This window comes from Hypanus sabinus, chromosome 10 (assembly GCF_030144855.1).
Source record: "Hypanus sabinus isolate sHypSab1 chromosome 10, sHypSab1.hap1, whole genome shotgun sequence".
Classification (NCBI taxonomy): domain Eukaryota; kingdom Metazoa; phylum Chordata; class Chondrichthyes; order Myliobatiformes; family Dasyatidae; genus Hypanus; species Hypanus sabinus.
This window is the reverse complement of record NC_082715.1, coordinates 78,246,501-78,272,052: the sequence shown is the minus strand read 5'-3', so window position 1 is coordinate 78,272,052 and position 25,552 is coordinate 78,246,501. Positions and strand designations below refer to the sequence as shown.

The window sequence follows — 25,552 nt, the reverse complement described above, 5'->3', positions numbered from 1 at the left end:
GTTAAAAGTGAGCCTGCATTCACCACTTCAACTGGCAGCTCATTCCACACTCCCACTACTCTCTGTGAAGAAGCCCCCCCCCCCCCAATGTTCCCTTAAACTTTTCTCCCTTCACCCTTAACCCATGTCCTCTGGTTTTTTCCTCCCCTAGCCTCAGTGAAAAAAGCCTGCTTGCATTCACTCTATCTATACCCATCATAATTTTATTTCCCTCTATCAAGTCTCCCCTTATTCTTCTACGCTCCAGGGAATAAAGTCCTAACCTATTCAACCCTCCTCTGTAACTCAGTTTCTCAAGTCCTGGCAACATCCTTGTAAACCTTCTCTGCACTCTTTCAACCTTATTTATACCTTTCCTGTAATTTGGTGACCAACCTCACCAAAACATTCCAACTCTTATACTCAATTCTTTGATTTATAGAGGCCAGTGTACCAAAGCTCTCTTTACGACCCTATCTACCTGTGTCGCCACTTTTAGGGAATTTTGTATCTGTATTCCCAGATCCCTCTATTCTACTACACTCCTCAGTGCCCTACCATTTACCTTGTATGTTCTACCTTGGTTTGTCCTTCCAAAGTGCAGCACCTCACACATGTCCGCATTAAACTCCATCTGCCACTTTTCAGCCCATTTTTCCAGCTGGTCCAAGTCCCTCAGCAAGCTTTGAAAACCTTCCTCACTGTCCACTACACCTCCAATCTTTGTATCATCAGCAAATTTGTTGATCCAAATCATTGATATACAGATGACAAATAACAAAGGATCCAGCACTGATCCCTGTGGCACACCACTAGTCACAGTCCTCCACTCAGAGAAGCAATCCTCCACTACCACTCTCTGACTTCTCCCGTTGAGCCAATGTCTAATCCAAATGACTACCTCACCATGTATACCTAGTGAATGAATCTTCCTAACTAACCTCCCATGCGGGACCTTGTCAGAGGCCTTACTGAAGTCCACGTAGACAACATTCACTGCCTTCCCTTCATCCACTTTCCTGGAAACCTCCTCGAAAAACTCTTAATAGAATGGTTAAACATGATCTACCACGCACAAAGCTGTGTTGACTCTCCCTAATAAGTCCCTGTCCATCCAGGTAGATCCTATCTCTTAGTTCACCTTCCAATAATTTACCTACTACTGATGTCAAACTTACAGGCCTATAACTTCCCAGATTACTTCTAGAGCCCTTTTTAAACAACGGAACAACATGAGCTATCCTCCAATCCTCCAGCACCTCACCCGTAGATACAGACATTTTAAATATATCTGCCAGGGCCCCTGCAATTTCAACACTAGTCTCCTTCAAGGTCCGAGGGAAGACCCTATCAGGTCCTGGGGATTTATCTACTCTGATTTGCCTCAAGATAGCAAGCACCTCCTCCTTTTCAATCTGTGTAAGTTCCATGACCTCACTACTTGTTTGCCTTATTTCCACGAATCCATGCCAGTTTCCTTAGTAAATACAGCCGCAAAAAACCCATTTAAGATCTCCCCCGTTTCTTTTGGTTCCATACATAGCTGACCACTCTGATCTTCAAGAGGACCAATTTTATCCCTTACAATCCTTTTGCTCTTAATATACCTGTAGAAACTCTTTGGATTATCCTTCACCTTGACTGCCAAAGCTACCTCATGTCTGTACATGCTTAAAATTTTAAACTAAAGGGAAAACAAACTGAGTGTACTTACAACATCATTTGCAGAACTCAGTTAAAACCCACAGGACAGCACCTATACCTGATAGACTTTGAGAGTCTTTGCGTTATCTGCCAGCCACTGGATCAGGTTGTGAGAAGCAACGTAACCAGAACCGCACGCAAAGTCAGGATACACTAGGCTTGGGTATTCCAGCTCCATCCACTTCCCACTGCCATCCACTGCCCAATTCTGCCTGAAACTGGGGAAATCACATCAAGAGAATGAGTGAGCTGCAGCTTTTAGTCGACGTATAAAATTATACTCTCGCCACTGACAATCTGAGGTGGTTAAAAGTCAAAACAAAATAAATTATCTAAGTATGAATATGTTGCCATATATTAGCTTGAGATTACTTACATGTATTTACAATAAAGTAAAGAAATAGAATGCATGAAAAACTATATATATGTATATAAAGACAAATAATGCAAATAAAAATACTGAGGACTCAAGTTGTAGAATCCTTGAAATAAGAGTCTGGAAGGTTGGGGAATCAGTTCAATGAAGTTATCCACATTAGTTCAGGAGCCTGATGGTTGTAGGGTAATAACTTCCTGAACCTGGTGGGGGTGAGGCACCTAAGGCACCAGTACATCCTTCTCAATGGCAGCAGCAAGAAGAGAGCATGGCCTGGATGGTGGGGGTCCTTGATGATGGACACTGCTTTCTTGTGTCAGTGCTCCTTGTAAATGTGTTCAATGGTGGTAAGGGCTTTGCCTGTGATGAACTGGGCTCCATCCACCATTTTCTGTCAACTTTTCCATTCTTGGGCATTGGCATTTCCATACCAAGCTGTGATGCAACTAGTTAAGATACTTCCCATTGTGCATCTATAAAAGTTTTCAAAGTTTTTGGTGACAAGCTGAATCTGCACAGACTTCTGAGGAAGTAGAGTTGCTGTCACGCCTTCTTTGTGATAGCACTTAGGTGCTGGTTCTAGATCAGATTCTCTCATATAGTAACGTCAGACCGTAAGATATAGGAGCAGCAGTAGGCCATTTGGCCCATTGAGTCTGCTCCACCATTCAATCACGGGCTGATCCAATTCCTCCAGTCATCCCCACTTCCCTGCCTTCTCCCCATACCCTTTGATGCCCAAGAACCTACCTATCTCTGCCTAATTGCACCCAATGACTTGGCCCCCACAGCCACTCGTGGCAACAAATTCCACAGATCTACCACCCTCTGACTAAAGTAATTTCACTGTATCACTGAAGAACGTCTAAATGGATGTCCTTCACTCCTGAAGTCGTGCCCTCTTGTCCTGGACTCCCCTACCATGGGAAATAACTTTGCCATATCTAATCTGTTCAGGCCTTTTAACATTCGGAAAGTTTCTATGAGATTCCCCCTCATTCTCCTGAACTCCAGGGAATACAGCCCAAGAGCTGCCAGATGTTCCTCATATGGAAACCCTTTCATTCCTGAAATCATTCTCGTGAATCTTCTCTGAATCCTCTCCAATGTCAGTATATCCTTTCTAAAATAAGGAGCCCAGAACAGCACATGATACTCCAAGTGCTTTATAAAGCCTCAACATCACATCCTTGCTCTTATATTCTATACCTCTAGAAATAAATGCGAACATTGCATTCCCCTTCTTCACCACCGACTCAACCTGGAGGTTAACCTTTAGGGTATCCTGCACAAGAACTCCCAAGTCCCTTTACATCTCTGCATTTTGAATTCTCTCTCCATCTAAATAATAGTCTGCCCATTTATTCCTTCCACCAAAGTGCATGACCACACACTTTCCAACATTGTACTTCATTTGCCACTTCTTTGACAATTCCCCTAAACTATCTAAGTCTCTCTGCAGATTCTCTGTTTCCCAACACTACCCGCTCCTCCACCTATCTTTGTATCATCAGAAAAATTAGCCACAAATTCATTAATTCCATAGTCTAAATTATTGACATACATCATAAAAAGCAGCAGTCCCAACACCGACCCCTGTGGAACTCCACTGGTAACAGACAGCCAGCCAGAATAGGATCTCTTTAGTTCCACCCTCTGTTTTCTGCCAACCAGCCAATGCTCCACCCATGCTAGTAACCCCCCTGTAATTCCATGGGCTCTTAACTTGCTAAACAGCCTCATGTGCAGCACCTTGTCAAAGGCCTTCTGAAAATCCAAGTACACCATCTCTACTGCATCTCCTTTTGTCTACCCTGCCTATAATTTCCTCAAAAAATTGCAGTAGGTTAGTCAGGCAAGATTTTCCTTTCAGGAAACCATGCTGGCTTTGGCCTATCTTGTCACGTGCCTCCAGGTACTCCGTAATCTCATCGCTGACAATCAATTCCAACAACTTCCCAACCACTGATGTCAGGCTAACAGGTCTATAGTTTCCTTTCTGCTGCCTCCCACCCTTCTTAAATAGTGGAGTAACATTTGCAATTTTCCAGTCATCCGGTACAATGCCAGAATCTATCGATTCTTGAAAGATCATATTAATGTCTCCGCAATCTCTCCAGTTCCTTCCTTCAGGACCCAAGGGTGCATTCCATTAGGTCCAGGAGATTTATCTACCCTCAGACCTTCTCAGTCATAATTTTCACTGCACATACTTCACTTCCCTGACACTCTTGAAAGTCTGGTACACTGCAGATGTCTTGCACTGTGAAGACTGATGCAAAATACGCATTCCGTTCCTCTGCCATCTCTCATATCTCATTTTGTATTGGTCCTATATCTTCCCTCAACTCTTTTACCCTTTATATATTTAAAAAAGTTTTTAGTCTTCTTTGATATTAGTCGCCAGCTTCCTCTCATAATTCAGCTTTTCCTTCTGAATGACCTTCTTAGTTTCCTTCTGCAAGTTTTTAAAAGCTCCCCAATCCTCTGTCTTCCCACTAGCTTTGGCATCCTTGTAAGCCCTCTCTTTTGCTTTTACTTTGGCTCTGACTTCACTTGTCAGCCATGGTAGTGTCCTTCATCCATTCGAAAATTTCTTCTAATTTGGCATACATCTGTCCTGCATTTCCCTCATTACTCACAAAAACTCCAGCCATTGCTGCTCTGCTGTCCTTCTTGCTAGTGTCTCTTTCCAGTCGACCCTGGCTAGTTCCCCTCTCATGCCATTGCAATTTCCTTTATTCCATTGAAATACTGACACGTTGGAATTTAGTTTCTCCTTCTCAAATTTCAAAGTGACCTTGATCATATTGTTTTCACTGTTCCCTAAGGGTTCCTTAACCTTAAACTCTCTTATCACCTCCAGATCATTGTACAACACCCAATCCAGCACAGCGGATCCACTAGTGGGCTCAACAAGCTGTTCTAAAAAGCCATCCCTTAGAAATTCTCCAAATACTCTCTCTTGATATCCAGTACTAGCCTGGTTTTCCCAATCCACTTTCTTGTTAAAATCCCCAACAATTATCATGACATTGTCCTTCTGACATGCCTTTTCTATCTCCTGCTGTAATTTGAAATCCACATCCTGGCTGCTATTTGGAGGCTTGTATAACTGCCATTAGGGTCCTTTTACTCTTGCCATTTCTTAACTCAATGCATAGAGACTCTACACCTTCTAATCCTATGTCATCCCTTTCTAATGATTTAATATTATTTCTTATATGCAGGGCCACACCATCCCCTCTACATATTAACCTATCTTTCCGATACACAGTACATCCTTGGACATTCAACTCCCAATGGCAGCCAAACTTTAGCCAAGTTTCAGAGATGGCCACAACATCATACTTGCCAATCTGTAGCTGAATTTCAAGATCATCCATTTTATTTCTTATGTTGCGTGTATTCAAATATAACACTTTCAGTCCAGTATTTGTTGCTTTCTGTTTTAACTGCACCATATCTCTATTGCCCTGTAACTCATCCCACTGGCTGTGATTATGACTCATCTCCTGCCTATCCTTTCTATCATCTCTGTTGCATGCCATCATTGATTTAGTTCTGTTTTCTCCCTCCTCAGCCCTATCACTCCGGTTTCCATCCCCCTGCCAAATTGGTTTAAACCCTCCCTAACAGCTCTATTAAACCTGCCTGCTAGGATATTGGACCCCTTTGGGTTCAGGTGTAACCCGTCCTTTTTGTACAGGTTGTACCTCCCCCAGAAGATGCCCCAATGATCCAAGAACCCCCCACACCAGTCTCTCAGCCACACATAAATATGCCTGATTGTGCTGTTCTTGTGCTCATTAGCACGTGGCACAGGCAGCAATCCTGAGATTACTACCCTGGAGGTTCTACTTTTCAGCTTCCTACCCAACTCCCTGCATCCTCTCTTCAGGACCTCCTCCTTTTTTCTACCTATGTCATTGGTACCAACGTGTACCAAGACTTCTGGCTGTTCACCCTCTCCCTTCAGAATACTCTGCACCTGATCTGAGACATCCTGTACCCTGGCACCTGGAACACACCACGTGGGTATCTCTGTCATGTTGACTGAACCTTCTGTCTGTTCCCCACACTATGGAAACCCCTATGACTACCGCATTCCTCATCATCTTCTCTCCCTTCTGCACCACGGAACCAGGCTCAGTGCCAGAGTCCTGATCGCCGTGGTCGTCCTCTGTCAGGTCATGCCCCTCAAAGGCATCCAAAATGAGATAATGATTACTGAGAGGAATGGTCACAGGGGTGCTCTCTACTATCTGAGCTCTTCTCATCTCTTCCCTGACAGTCACCAACTTATCTAACTCCTGCAGCCTCGGGGTGACTAACTCCTTGTAGTTCCTATCCATCTCCTGCTCACTTTCCCTAATAATCAAGCTGCAGCTCCAGATCCCTAACACGGTCTCACAGGAACTGCATCTCAGTGCACCTTCCTTGGTACACCAAGGAATATATAAAAATTACTATAAATTACAGAAAGAATGTTTTAAAGTAAATAAATTGTGCTAAACAAGAGCAAAGAGCAAATCATGCCAGATACTGAGCAACACACACAAAACGGTGGAGGAACTCAGTAGGTCAGGCAGCATCTGGACTTGTCCTGTTAAAGTGTTTCGGCCCAAAATGTCAACCTTTTCCCCTTCCATAGGCGCTGCTTGACCTGCTGATTCCTCCAACATTTTCTGTGTGTTGCTTTGTATGTCCAGTATCTGCAGAATCTCTGTGGCAAAATAGTGATGTCATATTCACGAACTGTTTAGAAAAGTGATGGCGGAGGGGAAGAAGCTGTTCCTAAAATGCTTAGCGGCTGACTTCAAGAACCGCTTCTTCCCCTCTGCCATCAGATTTCTGAACGGATATTTGGTAATTGGATCCACAGAGCATGTCCCAACAGAAAGAATGATGAACCATGTTAAACATTTCCTCATTATCAGAGGCACATCATCACAGCTGTTTATTGAGTGTCACTCACCTACTCTTTGCTATTAAGCCCTGCAAATCTCTCCATCTGAACTGAAAGGGTTAACATATGAGCAGTGTTTGATGGCTCAGTGCCTGTATATGCTGGAATTCAGAAAAAATGAGGGTTGGAATCTCACTGAAACCTACCGAATGAGGAAAGGACTGGATAGAGTGGACGTGGAAAGGATGTTTCCAATAGTGAGAGGGTGTAGGGACAGAGAGCACAGCCTCAGACTAGAAGTACTTCACTTTAGAAGTGAAATGAGGGGGAATTTCTTCAGCCAAAGGTTGGTAAATTTGTGAAATTCATTACCATAGACTGCTGTGGAAGCCAATTCACTGGGTATATTTAAAGCAGAGGTTGATAGGTTCTTGATTAGTCAGGATATCAAAGGTTACGGAGAAAAGAACAGAGAATGAGATTGAGAGGGAAAAATCAGTCATGATCTAATGGTGGAACAGAAGCGATCAGCTGAATGGCCTAATTTTGCTCCTATGCCTTATGGTCTTAGGATAAACTAAACTTGTAAAGGACTTAGGAATACACAGATACTGACTTTCCCCACCATATGTTCGTTGCCTCCAGCCTGTCCCCTGCTCTCTCCAGCACGGCCTCTACATCCACATAACAATCATCGTCAGTTTTCAACAATAACCGAAAGTTTGCTGAGTCCACAGACCTGTGTGTAACAAAAGATATCATTATCACTAAAAATATCTCCTGCATGCAGTGTTTGGAATATGCTCAACCCCAATGCTTAAGATGATACAGTGAACGTATTGACTTTAAAACACAGAGAAGGATATGTATGGTTTGCATTGTTTAGGGGTGCTACAGTAGCATAGGGGCTGCATGGTATCACAGTGGATTGCACAACACTTTACAGTGCCAACAATCCAGGTTCAATTCCCGCTGTTGTCTGTAAGGAATTTGTACGTTCTCTCCGTGACTGTGTGGGCTTCCTCCGGGTGCTCCGATTTCCTGCCACATCCCAAAGACATTGATATGGGTTAGAGTTGGAGAGTTGCGGGCATGCTTGGTTGGCACTGGAAGTGTGGCAACACTTGCGGGCTGCCCCCAGAACATCCTCGGACTACACTGGTTGATGATGCATACAACGTATTTCACTGTATGTTCAAAGTTTTGATGTACATCTGACAAAGCCAGTTTTTAAAATTTGTATTTCCTGTGTATATTTTTAAAAACTAAAATATAAATTTTAAATTATAAGAAGTTTCAGTGTTATAGCATTCACCTGCAATTCATGTTTGATTCTGGAGTGTGGTTTGAGCTCAGAACACTCTAGATCAGATTGGACAGAGATACTGACAGAGGCACATTTGACACCACAAGTGGATAGAGCGATGAGCATCCCTTACCACTGATAAAACTGCAGTAACTTGTGTGGCACATTTCTGTAGGTGTCCACTACGTCTACAAAAACAATATCCTGGTAGGTCCGGCTTTCTTCTTGTAAGGCGGCATCCTCTTCCCTGAGCTTGTTCCTGTGGCTTTCAAACCGCTTGGCCCTTGTGGCAAGGCTTTCTAAGAGTGCATCACCCTCTGAAAAAGAAAGACTGGGCTGTCAGCTTGTGTCAATGCTCGGAGGATGCCCTGTTCCTTCTGAGATTGAAGGAAGGAGTGATGGGAGGGTAGTGCTGTCCACACGGACCCTGGGTTGTGTGGCTTTGTTCTGTGAGCTGCAATTAAACAGACTCGAACTGATACCTTAAGTTGAGAAGAAAGTGAGATGGTATCATTGACACATCCAGAGACTGAGAGAATAGATGCGGGGTTTGTGTTCCTCCTGGATGGAAGACAAATGTAATGTTAGCATTCATTTCAAAAAGACTCAAATATAAAAGCAAGGGTGAAATGCTGAGGCTCTGTAATGTTTTGATCAGACTGCACTTGGGAGTATTGTCAGCACTTTTACACCCCTTATCTAAGAAAGGATGTGCTGGCATGGGAGAGGGCTTAAATCCTACATGGCTCTGGGCCTGCACTCACTGAAGTTTAGAAGAATGAGAGAGATCTCACTGAATCCTACTGAATATTAAAGCCCAGATAGGGTGGAAGCGGAGAGGATGTTTCCAGCAGTGGGAGAGTCTCGGACCAGACTGCAGCCTCAGAACAGAACAGAGATGAGGGGGAATTTCTTCAGCCAGAGATTGGTGAATCTGCAGAATTCATTGCCACAAACGGCTATGGAGGCCAAGACATTGGGTTTAAAGCAGAGGTTGATAGATTCTAGATTAGTAAGAGCAGCAAACATTACACGGAGAAAGCTGGAGAGTGGGGTTGAGAGGAATAATAAATCAGACATGACTGAATGGCAGAGCAGACTGGTATAATTCTGCCTTATGTCTTATGGTCTACTGGTGTCATCACTGGCCCCCCTCACGGTGTCAGCTAAGGGTATCACCAGGCCCCTCACAGTGTCTACTGGTGTCATCACTGGCCCCCTCACAGCGTCTGCTAGGGATATCACCAGGCCCCTCACAGTGTCTACTGGTGTCATCACTGGCCCCCCTCACGGTGTCAGCTAGGGGTATCACCAGGCCCCTCACAGTGTCTACTGGTGTCATCACTGGCCCCCTCACGGTGTCTGCTAGGGGTATCACTAGGCACCCTCATGGTGTCTGCTAGGGGTATCACTGAGCTCCCCCCACCTCCCCCGGTGGTCTACTAGGGGCATCACTGGGCTGCCCTCACGGTGTCCTCACATCAATTTTCTGACTGTTTAAAAAGTTATAATGAAACTGAGGGCAGTTTATAAAAAGTTAATGTGACATCATCAGCAAAGTAGTCAGAATTTGCCTCAGTTTCTTAGCTTACAAGACCATTTCAGTGGGCAGTCTGGGTTGGGTCCATTAACAAAGCATTGAAATTGTAAACAAGCCCAGGCTGGGTACGGTTGCAACCTAAACAACACTAGTGAACCCATTTGGGTAGTATAACAATGTTGTCCTGGTCCAACCATGAGATGTCATGGCCAAAAAAGTTCACCAACATTCTACTTCCTCAGAAGGCATATCTCTGTCAATCAGCAACTTTCATCAATGTGCCATAGAAAGCATTCTGTCAGGTAACTCCTGCTGAGTTCTTCCAGCGTTTTGTGTGTGTGCTATCCTGGCTGAAATCATGAAATGAGTGGGTAGGATAAATGAAGAGTAAACTTTCAATGGTGGTTGGATCAATAACAAAGGGACACAGGTGAGCAAAAGTACCAGGCACAAACAGGGATATGCAACAAGTAATCAGGATTTGATGTACACTTCCTTACAGAGGAGATTCAAATGGGAACTTAACAGGGTCCTGTAGGGAGATGGGAAGGAGCATGGCACAACATGACATCAAAGACCAGGTGTAATTCGTAGTGCCAACAATCATGAGCACAGAATACCCAAACTGTTTTCCATCCAATTAAATATTAGGAGCAGTAATTCTACACTGTAAGAGAGGGCTTTCTGAGGATGTTGAGTCACAGGGCCCAGAATTTCCTGCCCACTAACTCTCTGCATCTCCATCTTGGCAGCATTGCCCAGATATTGAAAGGCTTAAGGTCTGACATGGTTACCTGGTGCTGGGGTGAGGGGTTGGGGGTCTGACATGGTTATCAGGTGCTGGAGTGAGGGGTTGGGGGTCTGACATGGTTACCTGGTGCTGGAGTGAGGGGTTGGGGATCTGACATGGTTACCTGGTGCTGGGGTGAGGGGTTGGGGATCTGACATTGTTGCCTGGTGCTAGGGTGAGGGGTTGGGGATCTGACATGGTTACCTGGTGCTGGGGTGAGGGGTTGGGGATCTGACATGGTTACCTGGTGCTAGGGTGAGGGGTTGGGGGTCTGACATGGTTACCTGGTGCTGGAGTGAGGGGTTGGGGATCTGACATGGTTACCTGGTGCTGGAGTGAGGGGTTGGGGATCTGACATGGTTACCTGGTGCTAGGGAGAGGGGTTGGGGGTCTGACATGGTTACCTGGTCTGAAGTGAGGGGTTGGGGGTCTGACATGGTTATCTGGTGCTGGGGTTGGGGGTCTGACATAGTTACCTGGTGCTGGGGTTGGGGGTCTGACATGGTAATGAGGTGCTGGAGTGAGGGGTTGGGGATCTGACATGGTTACCTGGTGCTAGGGATGGGGGTTGGGGGTCTGACATGGTAATCAGGTGCTGGAGTGAGGGGTTGGGGATCTGACATGGTTACCTGGAGCTGGGCTGAGGGGTTGGGGGTCTGACATGGTTACCTGGAGCTGGGCTGAGGGGTTGGGGGTCTGACATGGTTACCTGGTGCTGGGGTGAGGGGTTGGGGATCTGACATGGTTACCTGGTGCTGGGGTGAGGGGTTGGGGGTCTGACATGGTTACCTGGTGCTGGGCTGAGGGGTTGGGGGTCTGACATGGTTACCTGGTGCTGGGGTTGGGGGCCTGACATGGTTACCTGGTGCTGGAGTGAGGGGTTGGGGGTCTGACATGATTATCTGGTGCTGGGGTTGGGAGTCTGACATGGTTACCTGGTGCTGGGGTTGGGGGTCTGACATGGGTACCTGGTGCTGGGGTGAGGGGTTGGGGGTCTGACATGGTTATCAGGTGCTGGGGTGAGGCGTTGGGGGTCTGACATGGTTAACGTGCTGGGGTGAGGGGTTGGGGATCTGACATGGTTACCTGGTGCTGGAGTGAGGGGTTGGGGATCTGACATGGTTACCTGGTGCTGGGGTGAGGTGTTGGGGATCTGACATGGTTACCTGGTGCTGGGCTGAGGGGTTGGGGGTCTGACATGGTTACCTGGTGCTGGGCTGAGGGGTTGGGGGTCTGACATGGTTACCTGGTGCTGGGTTGGGGGTCTGACATGGTTACCTGGTACTGGGGTTGGGGGTTGGGGATCTGACATGGTAACCTGGTGCTGGGGTGAGGGGTTGGGGATCTGACATGTTTACCTGGTACTGGGGTGAGAGGTTGGGGGTCTGACATGGGTACCTGGTGCTGGGGTGAGGGGTTGGGGGTCTGACATGGTTATCAGGTGCTGGGGTGAGGCGTTGGGGGTCTGACATGGTTAACGTGCTGGGGTGAGGGGTTGGGGATCTGACATGGTTACCTGGTGCTGGAGTGAGGGGTTGGGGATCTGACATGGTTACCTGGTGCTGGGGTGAGGGGTTGGGGGCCTGACATGGTTACCTGGTGCTGGAGTGAGGGGTTGGGGGTCTGACATGATTATCTGGTGCTGGGGTTGGGAGTCTGACATGGTTACCTGGTGCTGGGGTTGGGGGTCTGACATGGGTACCTGGTGCTGGGGTGAGGGGTTGGGGGTCTGACATGGTTATCAGGTGCTGGGGTGAGGCGTTGGGGGTCTGACATGGTTAACGTGCTGGGGTGAGGGGTTGGGGATCTGACATGGTTACCTGGTGCTGGAGTGAGGGGTTGGGGATCTGACATGGTTACCTGGTGCTGGGGTGAGGAGTTGGGGATCTGACATGGTTACCTGGTGCTGGGCTGAGGGGTTGGGGGTCTGACATGGTTACCTGGTGCTGGGCTGAGGGGTTGGGGGTCTGACATGGTTACCTGGTGCTGGGTTGGGGGTCTGACATGGTTACCTGGTACTGGGGTTGGGGGTTGGGGATCTGACATGGTTACCTGGTGCTGGGGTGAGGGGTTGGGGATCTGACATGTTTACCTGGTACTGGGGTGAGAGGTTGGGGGTCTGCAATGGTTATCTGGTGCTGGGGTTGGGGGTTGGGGTTCTGACATGGTTATCAGGTGCTGGAGTGAGGGGTTTGGGATCTGACATAGTTACCTGGTGCTGGGGTGAGGGGTTGGGGATCTGACATGGTTACCTGGTGCTGGGGTGAGGGTTTGGGGGTCTCACATGGTTACCTGGTGCTGGGGTGAGGGGTTTGGGGTTTGACATGGTTACCTGGTGCTGGGCTGAGGGGTTGGGGGTCTGACATGGTTACCTGGTGCTGGGGTGAGGGTTTGGGGGTCTCACATGGTTACCTGGTGCTGGGGTGAGGGGTTTGGGGTTTGACATGGTTACCTGGTGCTGGGCTGAGGGGTTGGGGATCTGACATGGTTACCTGGTGCTGGGGTGATGGGTTGGGGGTCTGACATGGTTACCTGGTGCTGGGCTGAGGGGTTGGGGGTCTGACATGGTTACCTGGTGCTGGGGTTGGGGGTTGGGAATCTGACATGGTTACCTGGTGCTGGGGTTAGGGGTTGGGGGTCTGACATGGTTACCTGGAGCTGGGCTGAGGGGTTGGGGATCTGACATGTTTACCTGGTGCTGGGGTGAGAGGTTGGGGGTATGGCATGGTTATCTGGTGCTGGGGTTGGGGGTTGGGGGTCTGACATGGTTATCAGGTGCTGGAGTGAGGGGTTGGGGATCTGACATAGTTACCTGGTGCTGGGGTGAGGGGTTGGGGATCTGACATGGTTACCTGGTGCTGGGGTGAGAGGTTGGGGATCTGACATGGTTATCAGGTGCTGGAGTAAGGGGTCGGGTAACTGACATGGTTACCTGGTGCTGGGCTGAGGGGTTGGGGGTCTTACATGGTAATCTGGTGCTGGGGTTGGGGGTCTGACATAGTTACGTGGTGCAGGGGTTGGGGATCTGACATGGTAATCAGGTGCTGGAGTGAGGGGTTGGGGATCTGACATGGTTACCTGGTGCTGGGGTTGGGGGTCTGACATGGTAATCAGGTGCTGGAGTGAGGGGTTGGGGATCTGACATGGTTACCTGGTGCTGGGGTTGGGGGTTGGGGGTCTGACATGGTAATCAGGTGCTGGAGTGAGGGGTTGGGGATCTGACATGGTTACCTGGAGCTGGGCTGAGGGGTTGGGGGTCTGACATGGTTACCTGGAGCTGGGCTGGGGTTGGGGGTCTGACATGGTTACCTGGTGCTGGGGTGAGGGGTTGGGGATCTGACATGGTTACCTGGTGCTGGAGTGAGGGGTTGGGGGTCTGACATGGTTACCTGGTGCTGGGGTTGGGGGTCTGACATGGTAATCAGGTGCTGGAGTGAGGGGTTGGGGATCTGACATGGTTACCTGGTGCTGGGGTTGGGGGTCTGACATGGTAATCAGGTGCTGGAGTGAGGGGTTGGGGATCTGACATGGTTACCTGGTGCTGGGGTTGGGGGTTGGGGGTCTGACATGGTAATCAGTTGCTGGAGTGAGGGGTTGGGGATCTGACATGGTTACTTTTGCTGGGGTGAGGGGTTGGGGATCTGACATGGTTATCAGGTGCTGGAGTGAGGGGTTGGGGATCTGACATGGTTACCTGGTGCTGGGGTGCGGGGTTGGGGGTCTGACATGGTTACCTGGTGCTGGGGTTGGGGGTCTGACATGGTTACCTGGTGCTGGGGTGAGGGGTTGGGGATCTGACATGGTTACCTGGTGCTGGAGTGAGGGGTTGGGGGTCTGACATGGTTACCTGGTGCTGGGCTGAGGGGTTGGGGGTCTGACATGGTTACCTGGTGCTGGGGTTGGGGGTCTGACATGGTTACCTGGTGCTGGGGTGAGAGGTTGGGGATCTGACATGGTTACCTGGTGCTGGGGTGAGGGGTTGGGGATCTGACATGTTTACCTGGTGCTGGGGTGAGAGGTTGGGGGTCTAGCATGGTTATCTGTTGCTGGGGTTGGGGGTCTGACATGGTTATCAGGTGCTGGAGTGAGGGGTTGGGGATCTGACATGGTTACCTGGTACTGGGGTGAGGGGTTGGGGGTCTGACATGGTTATCAGGCGCTGGAGTGAGGGGTTGGGGGTCTGACATGGTTACCTGGTGCTGGGGTGAGGGGTTGGGGATCTGACATGGTTATCAGGTGCTGGAGTGAGGGGTCCGGTATCTGACATGTTTACCTGGTGCTGGGCTGAGGGGTTGGGGGTCTGACATGGTTACCTGGTGCTGGGGTTGGGGGTCTGACATGGTTACCTGGTGCTGGAGTGATGGGTTGGGGGTCTGACATGGTTACCTGGTGCTGGAGTGAGGGGTTGGGGGTCTGGCATGGTTATCTGGTGCTGGCGTGAGGGGTTGGGGGTCTGACATGGTTACCTGGTGCTGGGGTGAGGGGTTGGGGATCTGACATGGTTACCTGGTGCTGCGGTGAGGGGTTGGGGGTCTGACATGGTTACCTGGTGCTGGGCTGAGGGGTTGGTGGTCTGACATGTTTACCTGGTGCTGGGGTAGGGGGTCTGACATGGTTACCTGATGCTGGAGTGAGGGGTTGGGGGTCTGACATGGTTATCTGGTGCTGGGGTTGGGGGTCTGAGATGTTTACCTGGTGCTGGAGTGAGGGGTTGGGGGTCTGAGATGGTTACCTGGTGCTGGGGTGAGGGGTTGGGGGTCTGACATGGTTACCTGGTGCTGGGGTGAGGAGTTGGGGGTCTGACATGGTTACCTGGTGCTGGGGTGAGGAGTTGGGGGTCTGACATGGTTATCTGTCGCTGGGGTGCGGTGTTGGGGGTCTGACATGGTTACCTGGTGCTGGGGTTTGGGGTCTGACATGGTTACCTGCTGCTGGTGCTGGGGTTGGGGGTCTGACATGGTTACCTGGTGCTGGAGTGAGGGGTTGGGGGTCTGACATGGTTACCTGGAGCTGGAGTGAGGGGTTGGGGGTCTGACATGGTTGCCTGGTGCTGGGGTGAGGGGTTGGGGGTCTGACATGGTTACCTGGTGCTGGGGTGAGGGGTTGGGGGTCTGACATGGTTATCTGGTGCTGGGGTGAGGGGTTGGGGGTCTGACATGGTTACCTGGTGCTGGAGTGAGGGGTTGGGGGTCTGACATGGTTACCTGGTGCTGGGGTGAGGAGTTGGGGGTCTGACATGGTTACCTGGTGCTGGGGTGAGGAGTTGGGGGTCTGACATGGTTACCTGGTGCTGGGGTGAGGAGTTGGGGGTCTGACATGGTTACCTGGTGCTGGGTTGAGGAGTAGGGGGTCTGACATGGTTACCTGGTGCTGGGGTGAGGAGTTGGGGGTCTGACATGGTTACCTGGTGCTGGGGTGAGGAGTTGGGGGTCTGACATGGTTATCTGTCGCTGGGGTGCGGTGTTGGGGGTCTGACATGGTTACCTGGTGCTGGGGTTTGGGGTCTGACATGGTTACCTGCTGCTGGTGCTGGGGTTGGGGGTCTGACATGGTTACCTGGTGCTGGAGTGAGGGGTTGGGGGTCTGACATGGTTACCTGGAGCTGGAGTGAGGGGTTGGGGGTCTGACATGGTTACCTGATGCTGGGGTGAGGGGTTGGGGGTCTGACATGGTTACCTGGTGCTGGAGTGAGGGGTTGGGGGTCTGACATGGTTACCTGGTGCTGGGGTGAGGAGTTGGGGGTCTGACATGGTTACCTGGTGCTGGGGTGAGGAGTTGGGGGTCTGACATGGTTACCTGGTGCTGGGGTGAGGGGTTGGGGGTCTGACATGGTTACCTTTGCTGGGGTGAGGGGTTGGTGATCTGACATGGTTACCTGGTGCTGGGGTGATGGGTTGGGGGTCTGACATGGTTACCTGGTGCTGGGCTGAGGGGTTGGGGGTCTGACATGGTTACCTGGTGCTGGGGTTGGGGGTTGGGAATCTGACATGGTTACCTGGTGCTGGGGTTAGGGGTTGGGGGTCTGACATGGTTACCTGGAGCTGGGCTGAGGGGTTGGGGATCTGACATGTTTACCTGGTGCTGGGGTGAGAGGTTGGGGGTATGGCATGGTTATCTGGTGCTGGGGTTGGGGGTTGGGGGTCTGACATGGTTATCAGGTGCTGGAGTGAGGGGTTGGGGATCTGACATAGTTACCTGGTGCTGGGGTGAGGGGTTGGGGATCTGACATGGTTACCTGGTGCTGGGGTGAGAGGTTGGGGATCTGACATGGTTATCAGGTGCTGGAGTAAGGGGTCGGGTAACTGACATGGTTACCTGGTGCTGGGCTGAGGGGTTGGGGGTCTTACATGGTAATCTGGTGCTGGGGTTGGGGGTCTGACATAGTTACGTGGTGCAGGGGTTGGGGATCTGACATGGTAATCAGGTGCTGGAGTGAGGGGTTGGGGATCTGACATGGTTACCTGGTGCTGGGGTTGGGGGTCTGACATGGTAATCAGGTGCTGGAGTGAGGGGTTGGGGATCTGACATGGTTACCTGGTGCTGGGGTTGGGGGTTGGGGGTCTGACATGGTAATCAGGTGCTGGAGTGAGGGGTTGGGGATCTGACATGGTTACCTGGAGCTGGGCTGAGGGGTTGGGGGTCTGACATGGTTACCTGGAGCTGGGCTGGGGTTGGGGGTCTGACATGGTTACCTGGTGCTGGGGTGAGGGGTTGGGGATCTGACATGGTTACCTGGTGCTGGAGTGAGGGGTTGGGGGTCTGACATGGTTACCTGGTGCTGGGGTTGGGGGTCTGACATGGTAATCAGGTGCTGGAGTGAGGGGTTGGGGATCTGACATGGTTACCTGGTGCTGGGGTTGGGGGTCTGACATGGTAATCAGGTGCTGGAGTGAGGGGTTGGGGATCTGACATGGTTACCTGGTGCTGGGGTTGGGGGTTGGGGGTCTGACATGGTAATCAGTTGCTGGAGTGAGGGGTTGGGGATCTGACATGGTTACTTTTGCTGGGGTGAGGGATTGGGGATCTGACATGGTTATCAGGTGCTGGAGTGAGGGGTTGGGGATCTGACATGGTTACCTGGTGCTGGGGTGCGTGGTTGGGGGTCTGACATGGTTACCTGGTGCTGGGGTTGGGGGTCTGACATGGTTACCTGGTGCTGGGGTGAGGGGTTGGGGATCTGACATGGTTACCTGGTGCTGGAGTGAGGGGTTGGGGGTCTGACATGGTTACCTGGTGCTGGGCTGAGGGGTTGGGGGTCTGACATGGTTACCTGGTGCTGGGGTTGGGGGTCTGACATGGTTACCTGGTGCTGGGGTGAGAGGTTGGGGATCTGACATGGTTACCTGGTGCTGGGGTGAGGGGTTGGGGATCTGACATGTTTACCTGGTGCTGGGGTGAGAGGTTGGGGGTCTAGCATGGTTATCTGTTGCTGGGGTTGGGGGTCTGACATGGTTATCAGGTGCTGGAGTGAGGGGTTGGGGATCTGACATGGTTACCTGGTACTGGGGTGAGGGGTTGGGGGTCTGACATGGTTATCAGGCGCTGGAGTGAGGGGTTGGGGGTCTGACATGGTTACCTGGTGCTGGGGTGAGGGGTTGGGGATCTGACATGGTTATCAGGTGCTGGAGTGAGGGGTCCGGTATCTGACATGTTTACCTGGTGCTGGGCTGAGGGGTTGGGGGTCTGACATGGTTACCTGGTGCTGGGGTTGGGGGTCTGACATGGTTACCTGGTGCTGGAGTGATGGGTTGGGGGTCTGACATGGTTACCTGGTGCTGGAGTGAGGGGTTGGGGGTCTGGCATGGTTATCTGGTGCTGGCGTGAGGGGTTGGGGGTCTGACATGGTTACCTGGTGCTGGGGTGAGGGGTTGGGGATCTGACATGGTTACCTGGTGCTGCGGTGAGGGGTTGGGGGTCTGACATGGTTACCTGGTGCTGGGCTGAGGGGTTGGTGGTCTGACATGTTTACCTGGTGCTGGGGTAGGGGGTCTGACATGGTTACCTGATGCTGGAGTGAGGGGTTGGGGGTCTGACATGGTTATCTGGTGCTGGGGTTGGGGGTCTGAGATGGTTACCTGGTGCTGGAGTGAGGGGTTGGGGGTCTGAGATGGTTACCTGGTGCTGGGGTGAGGGGTTGGGGGTCTGACATGGTTACCTGGTGCTGGGGTGAGGAGTTGGGGGTCTGACATGGTTACCTGGTGCTGGGGTGAGGAGTTGGGGGTCTGACATGGTTATCTGTCGCTGGGGTGCGGTGTTGGGGGTCTGACATGGTTACCTGGTGCTGGGGTTTGGGGTCTGACATGGTTACCTGCTGCTGGTGCTGGGGTTGGGGGTCTGACATGGTTACCTGGTGCTGGAGTGAGGGGTTGGGGGTCTGACATGGTTACCTGGAGCTGGAGTGAGGGGTTGGGGGTCTGACATGGTTGCCTGGTGCTGGGGTGAGGGGTTGGGGGTCTGACATGGTTACCTGGTGCTGGGGTGAGGGGTTGGGGGTCTGACATGGTTATCTGGTGCTGGGGTGAGGGGTTGGGGGTCTGACATGGTTACCTGGTGCTGGAGTGAGGGGTTGGGGGTCTGACATGGTTACCTGGTGCTGGGGTGAGGAGTTGGGGGTCTGACATGGTTACCTGGTGCTGGGGTGAGGAGTTGGGGGTCTGACATGGTTACCTGGTGCTGGGGTGAGGAGTTGGGGGTCTGACATGGTTATCTGTCGCTGGGGTGCGGTGTTGGGGGTCTGACATGGTTACCTGGTGCTGGGGTTGGGGGTCTGACATGGTTACCTGGTGCTGGGGTGAGGGGTTGGGGATCTGACATGGTTACCTGGTGCTGGAGTGAGGGGTTGGGGGTCTGACATGGTTACCTGGTGCTGGGCTGAGGGGTTGGGGGACTGACATGGTTACCTGGTGCTGGGGTGAGGGGTTGGGGATCTGACATGTTTACCTGGTGCTGGGGTGAGAGGTTGGGGGTCTGGCATGGTTATCTGGTTCTGGGGTTGGGGGTTGGGGGTGTGACATGGTTATCAGGTGCTGGACTGAGGGGTTGGGGATCTGACATAGTTACCTGGTGCTGGGGTGAGGGGTTGGGGATCTGACATGGTTACCTGGTGCTGGGGTGAGGGGTTGGGGATCTGACATGGTTATCAGGTGCTGGAGTGAGGAGTTGGGGGTCTGACATGGTTACCTGGTGCTGGGGTGAGGAGTTGGGGGTCTGACATGGTTATCTGTCGCTGGGGTGCGGTGTTGGGGGTCTGACATGGTTACCTGGTGCTGGGGTTGGGGGTCTGACATGGTTACCTGGTGCTGCGGTGAGGGGTTGGGGATCTGACATGGTTACCTGGTGCTGGAGTGAGGGGTTGGGGGTCTGACATGGTTACCTGGTGCTGGGCTGAGGGGTTGGGGGTCTGACATGGTTACCTGGTGCTGCGGTGAGGGGTTGTGGATCTGACATGGTTACCTGGTGCTGGGGTGAGGGGTTGGGGGTCTGACATGGTTATCAGGTGCTGGGGTGAGGCGTTGGGGGTCTGACATGGTTTCCTTTGCTGGGGTGAGGGGTTGGGGATCTGACATGGTTACCTGGTGCTGGAGTGAGGTGTTGGGGTTCTGACATGGTTACCTGGTGCTGGGGTTGGGGGTCTGACATAGTTACCTGGTGCTGGGGTTGGGGGTCTGACGGTTACCTGGTGCTGGAGTGAGGGGTTGGGGATCTGACATGGTTACCTGGTGCTGGGGTTGGGGGTCTGACATGGTAATCAGGTGCAGGAGTGAGGGGTTGGGGATCTGACATGGTTACCTGGTGCTGGGGTTGGGGGTCTGACATGGTAATCAGTTGCTGGAGTGAGGGGTTGGGGATCTGACATGGTTACCTGGAGCTGGGCTGAGGGGTTGGGGGTCTGACATGGTTACCTGGTGCTGGGGTGAGGGGTTGGGGATCTGACATGGTTACCTGGTGCTGGAGTGAGGGGTTGAGGGTCTGACATGGTTACCTGGTGCTGGGCTGAGGGGTTGGGGGTCTGACATGGTTACCTGGTGCTGGGGTTGGGGGTCTGACATGGTTACCTGGTGCTGGAGTGAGGGGTTGGGGGTCTGACATGATTATCTGGTGCGGGGATTGGGGATCTGACATGGTTACCTGGTGCTGGGGTGAGGGGTTGGGGATCTGACATGGTTACCTGGTGCTGGGGTGATGGGTTGGGGGTCTGACATGGTTACCTGGTGCTGGGGTGAGGGGTTGGGGGTCTGACGGTTACCTGGTGCTGGGGTGAGGGGTTGGGGGTCTGACATGGTTACCTGGTGCTGGGCTGAGGGGTTGGGGATCTGACATGGTTACCTGGTGCTGGAGTGAGGGGTTGGGGATCTGACATGGTTACCTGGTGCTGGGGTGATGGGTTGGGGGTCTGACATGGTTACCTGGTGCTGGGGTGAGGGGTTGGGGGTCTGACGGTTACCTGGTGCTGGGGTGAGGAGGTGGGGGTCTGACATGGTTACCTGGTGCTGGGGTGAGGAGTTGGGGGTCTGACATGGTTATCTGTCGCTGGGGTGCGGTGTTGGGGGTCTGACATGGTTACCTGGTGCTGGAGTTGGGGGTCTGACATGGTTACCTGGTGCTGGGGTGAGGGGTTGGGGATCTGACATGGTTACCTGGTGCTGGAGTGAGGGGTTGGGGGTCTGACATGGTTACCTGGTGCTGGGCTGAGGGGTTGGGGATCTGACATGGTTACCTGGTGCTGGAGTGAGGGGTTGGGGATCTGACATGGTTACCTGGTGCTGGGGTGATGGGTTGGGGGTCTGACATGGTTACCTGGTGCTGGGGTGAGGGGTTGGGGGTCTGACGGTTACCTGGTGCTGGGGTGAGGAGGTGGGGGTCTGACATGGTTACCTGGTGCTGGGGTGAGGAGTTGGGGGTCTGACATGGTTATCTGTCGCTAGGGAGCAGTGTTGGGGGTCTGACATGGTTACCTGGTGCTGGGGTTGGGGGTCTGACATGGTTACCTGGTGCTGGGGTGAGGGGTTGGGGATCTGACATGGTTACCTGGTGCTGGAGTGAGGGGTTGGGGGTCTGACATGGTTACCTGGTGCTGGGCTGAGGGGTTGGGGGACTGACATGGTTACCTGGTGCTGGGCTGAGGGGTTGGGGATCTGACATGGTTACCTGGTGCTGGAGTGAGGGTTTGGGGGTCTGACATGGTTACCTGGTGCTGGGGTGAGGGGTTGGGGATCTGACATGGTTATCAGGTGCTGGAGTGAGGGGTCGGGTATCTGACATGGTTACCTGGTGCTGGGGTGAGGAGTTGGGGGTCTGACATGGTTACCTGGTGCTGGGGTGAGGAGTTGGGGGTCTGACATGGTTATCTGTCGCTGGGGTGCGGTGTTGGGGGTCTGACATGGTTACCTGGTGCTGGGGTTGGGGGTCTGACATGGTTACCTGGTGCTGCGGTGAGGGGTTGGGGATCTGACATGGTTACCTGGTGCTGGAGTGAGGGGTTGGGGGTCTGACATGGTTACCTGGTGCTGGGCTGAGGGGTTGGGGGTCTGACATGGTTACCTGGTGCTGCGGTGAGGGGTTGGGGATCTGACATGGTTACCTGGTGCTGGGGTGAGGGGTTGGGGGTCTGACATGGTTATCAGGTGCTGGGGTGAGGCGTTGGGGGACTGACATTGTTACCTTTGCTGGGGTGAGGGGTTGGGGATCTGACATGGTTACCTGGTGCTGGGGTGAGGCGTTGGGGGACTGACATTGTTACCTTTGCTGGGGTGAGGGGTTGGGGATTTGACATGGTTACCTGGTGCTGGAGTGAGGGGTTGGGGTTCTGACATGGTTACCTGGTGCTGGGGTTGGGGGTCTGACATAGTTACCTGGTGCTGGGGTTGGGGGTCTGACATGGTTACCTGGTGCTGGAGTGAGGGGTTGGGGATCTGACATGGTTACCTGGTGCTGGGGTTGGGGGTCTGACATGGTAATCAGGTGCAGGAGTGAGGGGTTGGGGATCTGACATGGTTACCTGGTGCTGGGGTTGGGGGTCTGACATGGTAATCAGTTGCTGGAGTGAGGGGTTGGGGATCTGACATGGTTACCTGTAGCTGGGCTGAGGGGTTGGGGGTCTGACATGGTTACCTGGAGCTGGGCTGAGGGGTTGGGGGTCTGACATGGTTACCTGGTGCTCGGGTGAGGGGTTGGGGATCTGACATGGTTACCTGGTGCTGGAGTGAGGGGTTGGGGGTCTGACATGGTTACCTGGTGCTGGGCTGAGGGGTTGGGGGTCTGACATGGTTACCTGGTGCTGGGGTTGGAGGTCTGACATGGTTACCTGGTGCTGGGGTGATGGGTTGGGGGTCTGACATGGTTACCTGGTGCTGGGGTGAGGGGTTGGCGGTCTGACGGTTACCTGGTGCTGGGGTGAGGAGTTGGGGGTCTGACATGGTTACCTGGTGCTAGGGTGAGGAGTTGGGGGTCTGACATGGTTACCTGGTGCTGGGGTTGGGGGTCTGACATGGTTACCTGGTGCTGGGGTGAGGGGTTGGGGATCTGACATGGTTACCTGTTGCTGGAGTGAGGGGTTGGGGGTCTGACATGGTTATCTGTCGCTGGGGTGCGGTGTTGGGGGTCTGACATGGTTACCTGGTGCTGGGGTGCGGTGTTGGGGGTCTGACATGGTTACCTGGTGCTGGGGTTGGGGGTCTGACATGGTTACCTGGTGCTGGGGTGAGGGGTTGGGGATCTGACATGGTTACCTGGTGCTGGAGTGAGGGGTTGGGGGTCTGACATGGTTACCTGGTGCTGCGGTGAGGGGTTGGGGGTCTGGGGTCTGACATGGTTACCTGGTGCTGGGGTGAGGGGTTTGGGGGTCTGACATGGTTATCTGGTGCTGGGGTGAGGGGTTGGGGGTCTGACATGGTTACCTGGTGCTGGGGTGAGGGGTTGGGGGTCTGACATGGTTACCTGGTGCTGGAGTGAGGGGTTGGGGGTCTGGGGTCTGACATGGTTAACTGGTGCTGGGGTGAGGGTTTGGGGGTCTGATATGGTTATCTGGTGCTGGGGTGAGGGGTTGGGGGTCTGACATGGTTACCTGTCGCTGGGGTACGGTGTTGGGGGTCTGACATGGTTACCTGGTGCTGGGGTGCGGTGTTGGGGGTCTGACATGGTTACCTGGTGCTGGGGTTGGGGGTCTGACATGATTACCTGGTGCTGGGGTGCGGTGTTGGGGGGTGTTGCATGGTTACCTGGTGCTGGGGTGCGGTGTTGGGGGTCTGACATGGTTACCTGGTGCTGGGGTGCGGTGTTGGGGGTCTGACATGGTTACCTGATGCTGTGGTGCGGTGTTGGGGGTCTGACATGGTTATCTGGTGCTGGGGTTGGGGGTCTGACGTGGTTACCTGGTGCTGGGATGAGGGGTTGGGTGTCTGATACGGTTACCTGGTGCTGGGTTGCGGTGTTGGGGGTCTGACATGGTTATCTGGTGCTGGGGTTGGGGGTCTGACATGGTTACCTGGTGCTGGGGTGAGGGGTTGGGGGTCTGATATGGTTATCTCTTAGTGGGCGATCCAATCTGCTCACTGAATGACATACCATGGATGGTGTAGGTGAAGCCTCCAGCCACAGCTGCCACATCCTGACCGAATCCGTCCTGGATTACTTCCTTCTCAGCCTGCAGCTGTGCCTGATGCAAACAGAAAATCATTTAATGGGGCAAGTAGGATGTCAAGGAGAAACCAGAGCCAAACATGCTCACTCACACACGGATGAGTCACTGCAAAATGTTCCTATCCAGTTACACATACTTCACTAAAGGGCCCCTCCCACTGTGTGACCTCCCTCAGGGCTGCTCCTCCCACAAAGTCATGGTCCCTCACTGTTGCCCCTCCCACAGCAAGAAGCTCCCTCGGTGCTACACCTACCACAGCTCACACTCTGAGTACTGTCCCCCCCCCACAGTGAACAAAGTACACTGCAAATTCTGGGGTCAAAGCAACACGTAGAACAAGCTGGAGGGACTCAGCAGGTCGGGCAGCATCCGTGCAAACGAGCAGTCAAGGTTTTGGGTCTCAGCCAAACGTTTTGGGTCTCCCAGTGTGAGACATTCCGTAAGTACTGCCCCTCCCAGTGTGAGACATTCCATAAGTACTGCCCCTCCCAGAGTGAGACATTCCGTAAGTACTGCCCCTCCCAGAGTGAGACATTCCTTAAGTACTGCCCCTCCCAGAGTGAGACATTCCGTAAGTACTGCCCCTCCCAGAGTGAGACATTCCGTAAGTACTGCTCCTCCCAGAGTGAGGCATTCCGTAAGTACTGCCCTTCCCAGAGTGAGACATTCCCTCTGTACTGCCCCTCCCACAGAGAGAGGTTCTCTCAGTCCTGCCCCTCTGTCGGTGTGGTGCTCCCCTGGGGCGACAGCTCAGATACTCTGCCATAGTCCTGATGGACACTGAGACTTCCTTCATGTTCAGCCCAGAGATGATGTCCCTTTGCTCAGTGTCTGTTCTGAGCTGACTGGGTGAGGCGGTCCTCCTGTTTGAATTCTGATTGGTCAAATTACCATGACGTGGGGTTCAACGTACTGCAGAAAACCTGAGGACGCCCCCTCCACTGTCGAGCAGGACATCAGTGAGGTTCATGGTGACGAGATACTCCGAGTCCTGGGTCTCCCATGCAATAGTTCCTTCAAAGCCCTGGCAGAGAGAGGTGAATGCAAAGAGTGTCAGTGAGAGAGCAGGCATTGACACAGCCACAAGGGACCAGACTAGAATCCTTCCACCACCACATATGGAGGGGCTGAGTTGGGTGAGGAAGACCCTGAACAATCACAGGGTGTATCACCTCAGGGTCCGTGTGAGTGGTAATGGTGCCTGGCTTAACAAGCCCATGCTGCCCAATTACACCCATATCACCAATGATCCTACTAACCTGTCTGCCTTTGTAATATGGGAGGAAACCAGAACACCCAGAGGAAATGC

The 25,552-nt window shown here is 52.6% G+C and overlaps 1 protein-coding gene across 6 annotated transcripts in view; it reads right to left on the bottom strand.

The window, feature by feature from the left end:
• b3galnt2 (beta-1,3-N-acetylgalactosaminyltransferase 2) overlaps nucleotides 1-25,552 on the bottom strand; it is a 55,823-nt gene that overhangs the window by 9,198 nt on the left and 21,073 nt on the right. For 2 of the 6 annotated variants that reach the window (XM_059982164.1, XM_059982166.1), the window contains exons 6-10: nucleotides 25,157-25,267; nucleotides 24,168-24,258; nucleotides 8,408-8,591; nucleotides 7,585-7,707; nucleotides 1,742-1,901 (exon numbers count right to left, since the gene is read on the bottom strand). In XM_059982164.1, coding sequence (XP_059838147.1) covers nucleotides 1,742-1,901; nucleotides 7,585-7,707; nucleotides 8,408-8,591; nucleotides 24,168-24,258; nucleotides 25,157-25,267 — 669 coding nt within the window. Of the gene's footprint in view, nucleotides 1-1,693; nucleotides 1,902-7,584; nucleotides 7,708-8,407; nucleotides 8,592-24,167; nucleotides 24,259-25,156; nucleotides 25,268-25,552 lie in introns of all 6 variants that reach the window. The other 4 variants (XR_009514365.1, XM_059982165.1, XM_059982168.1 and 1 more) reach the window with 4 other exon arrangements.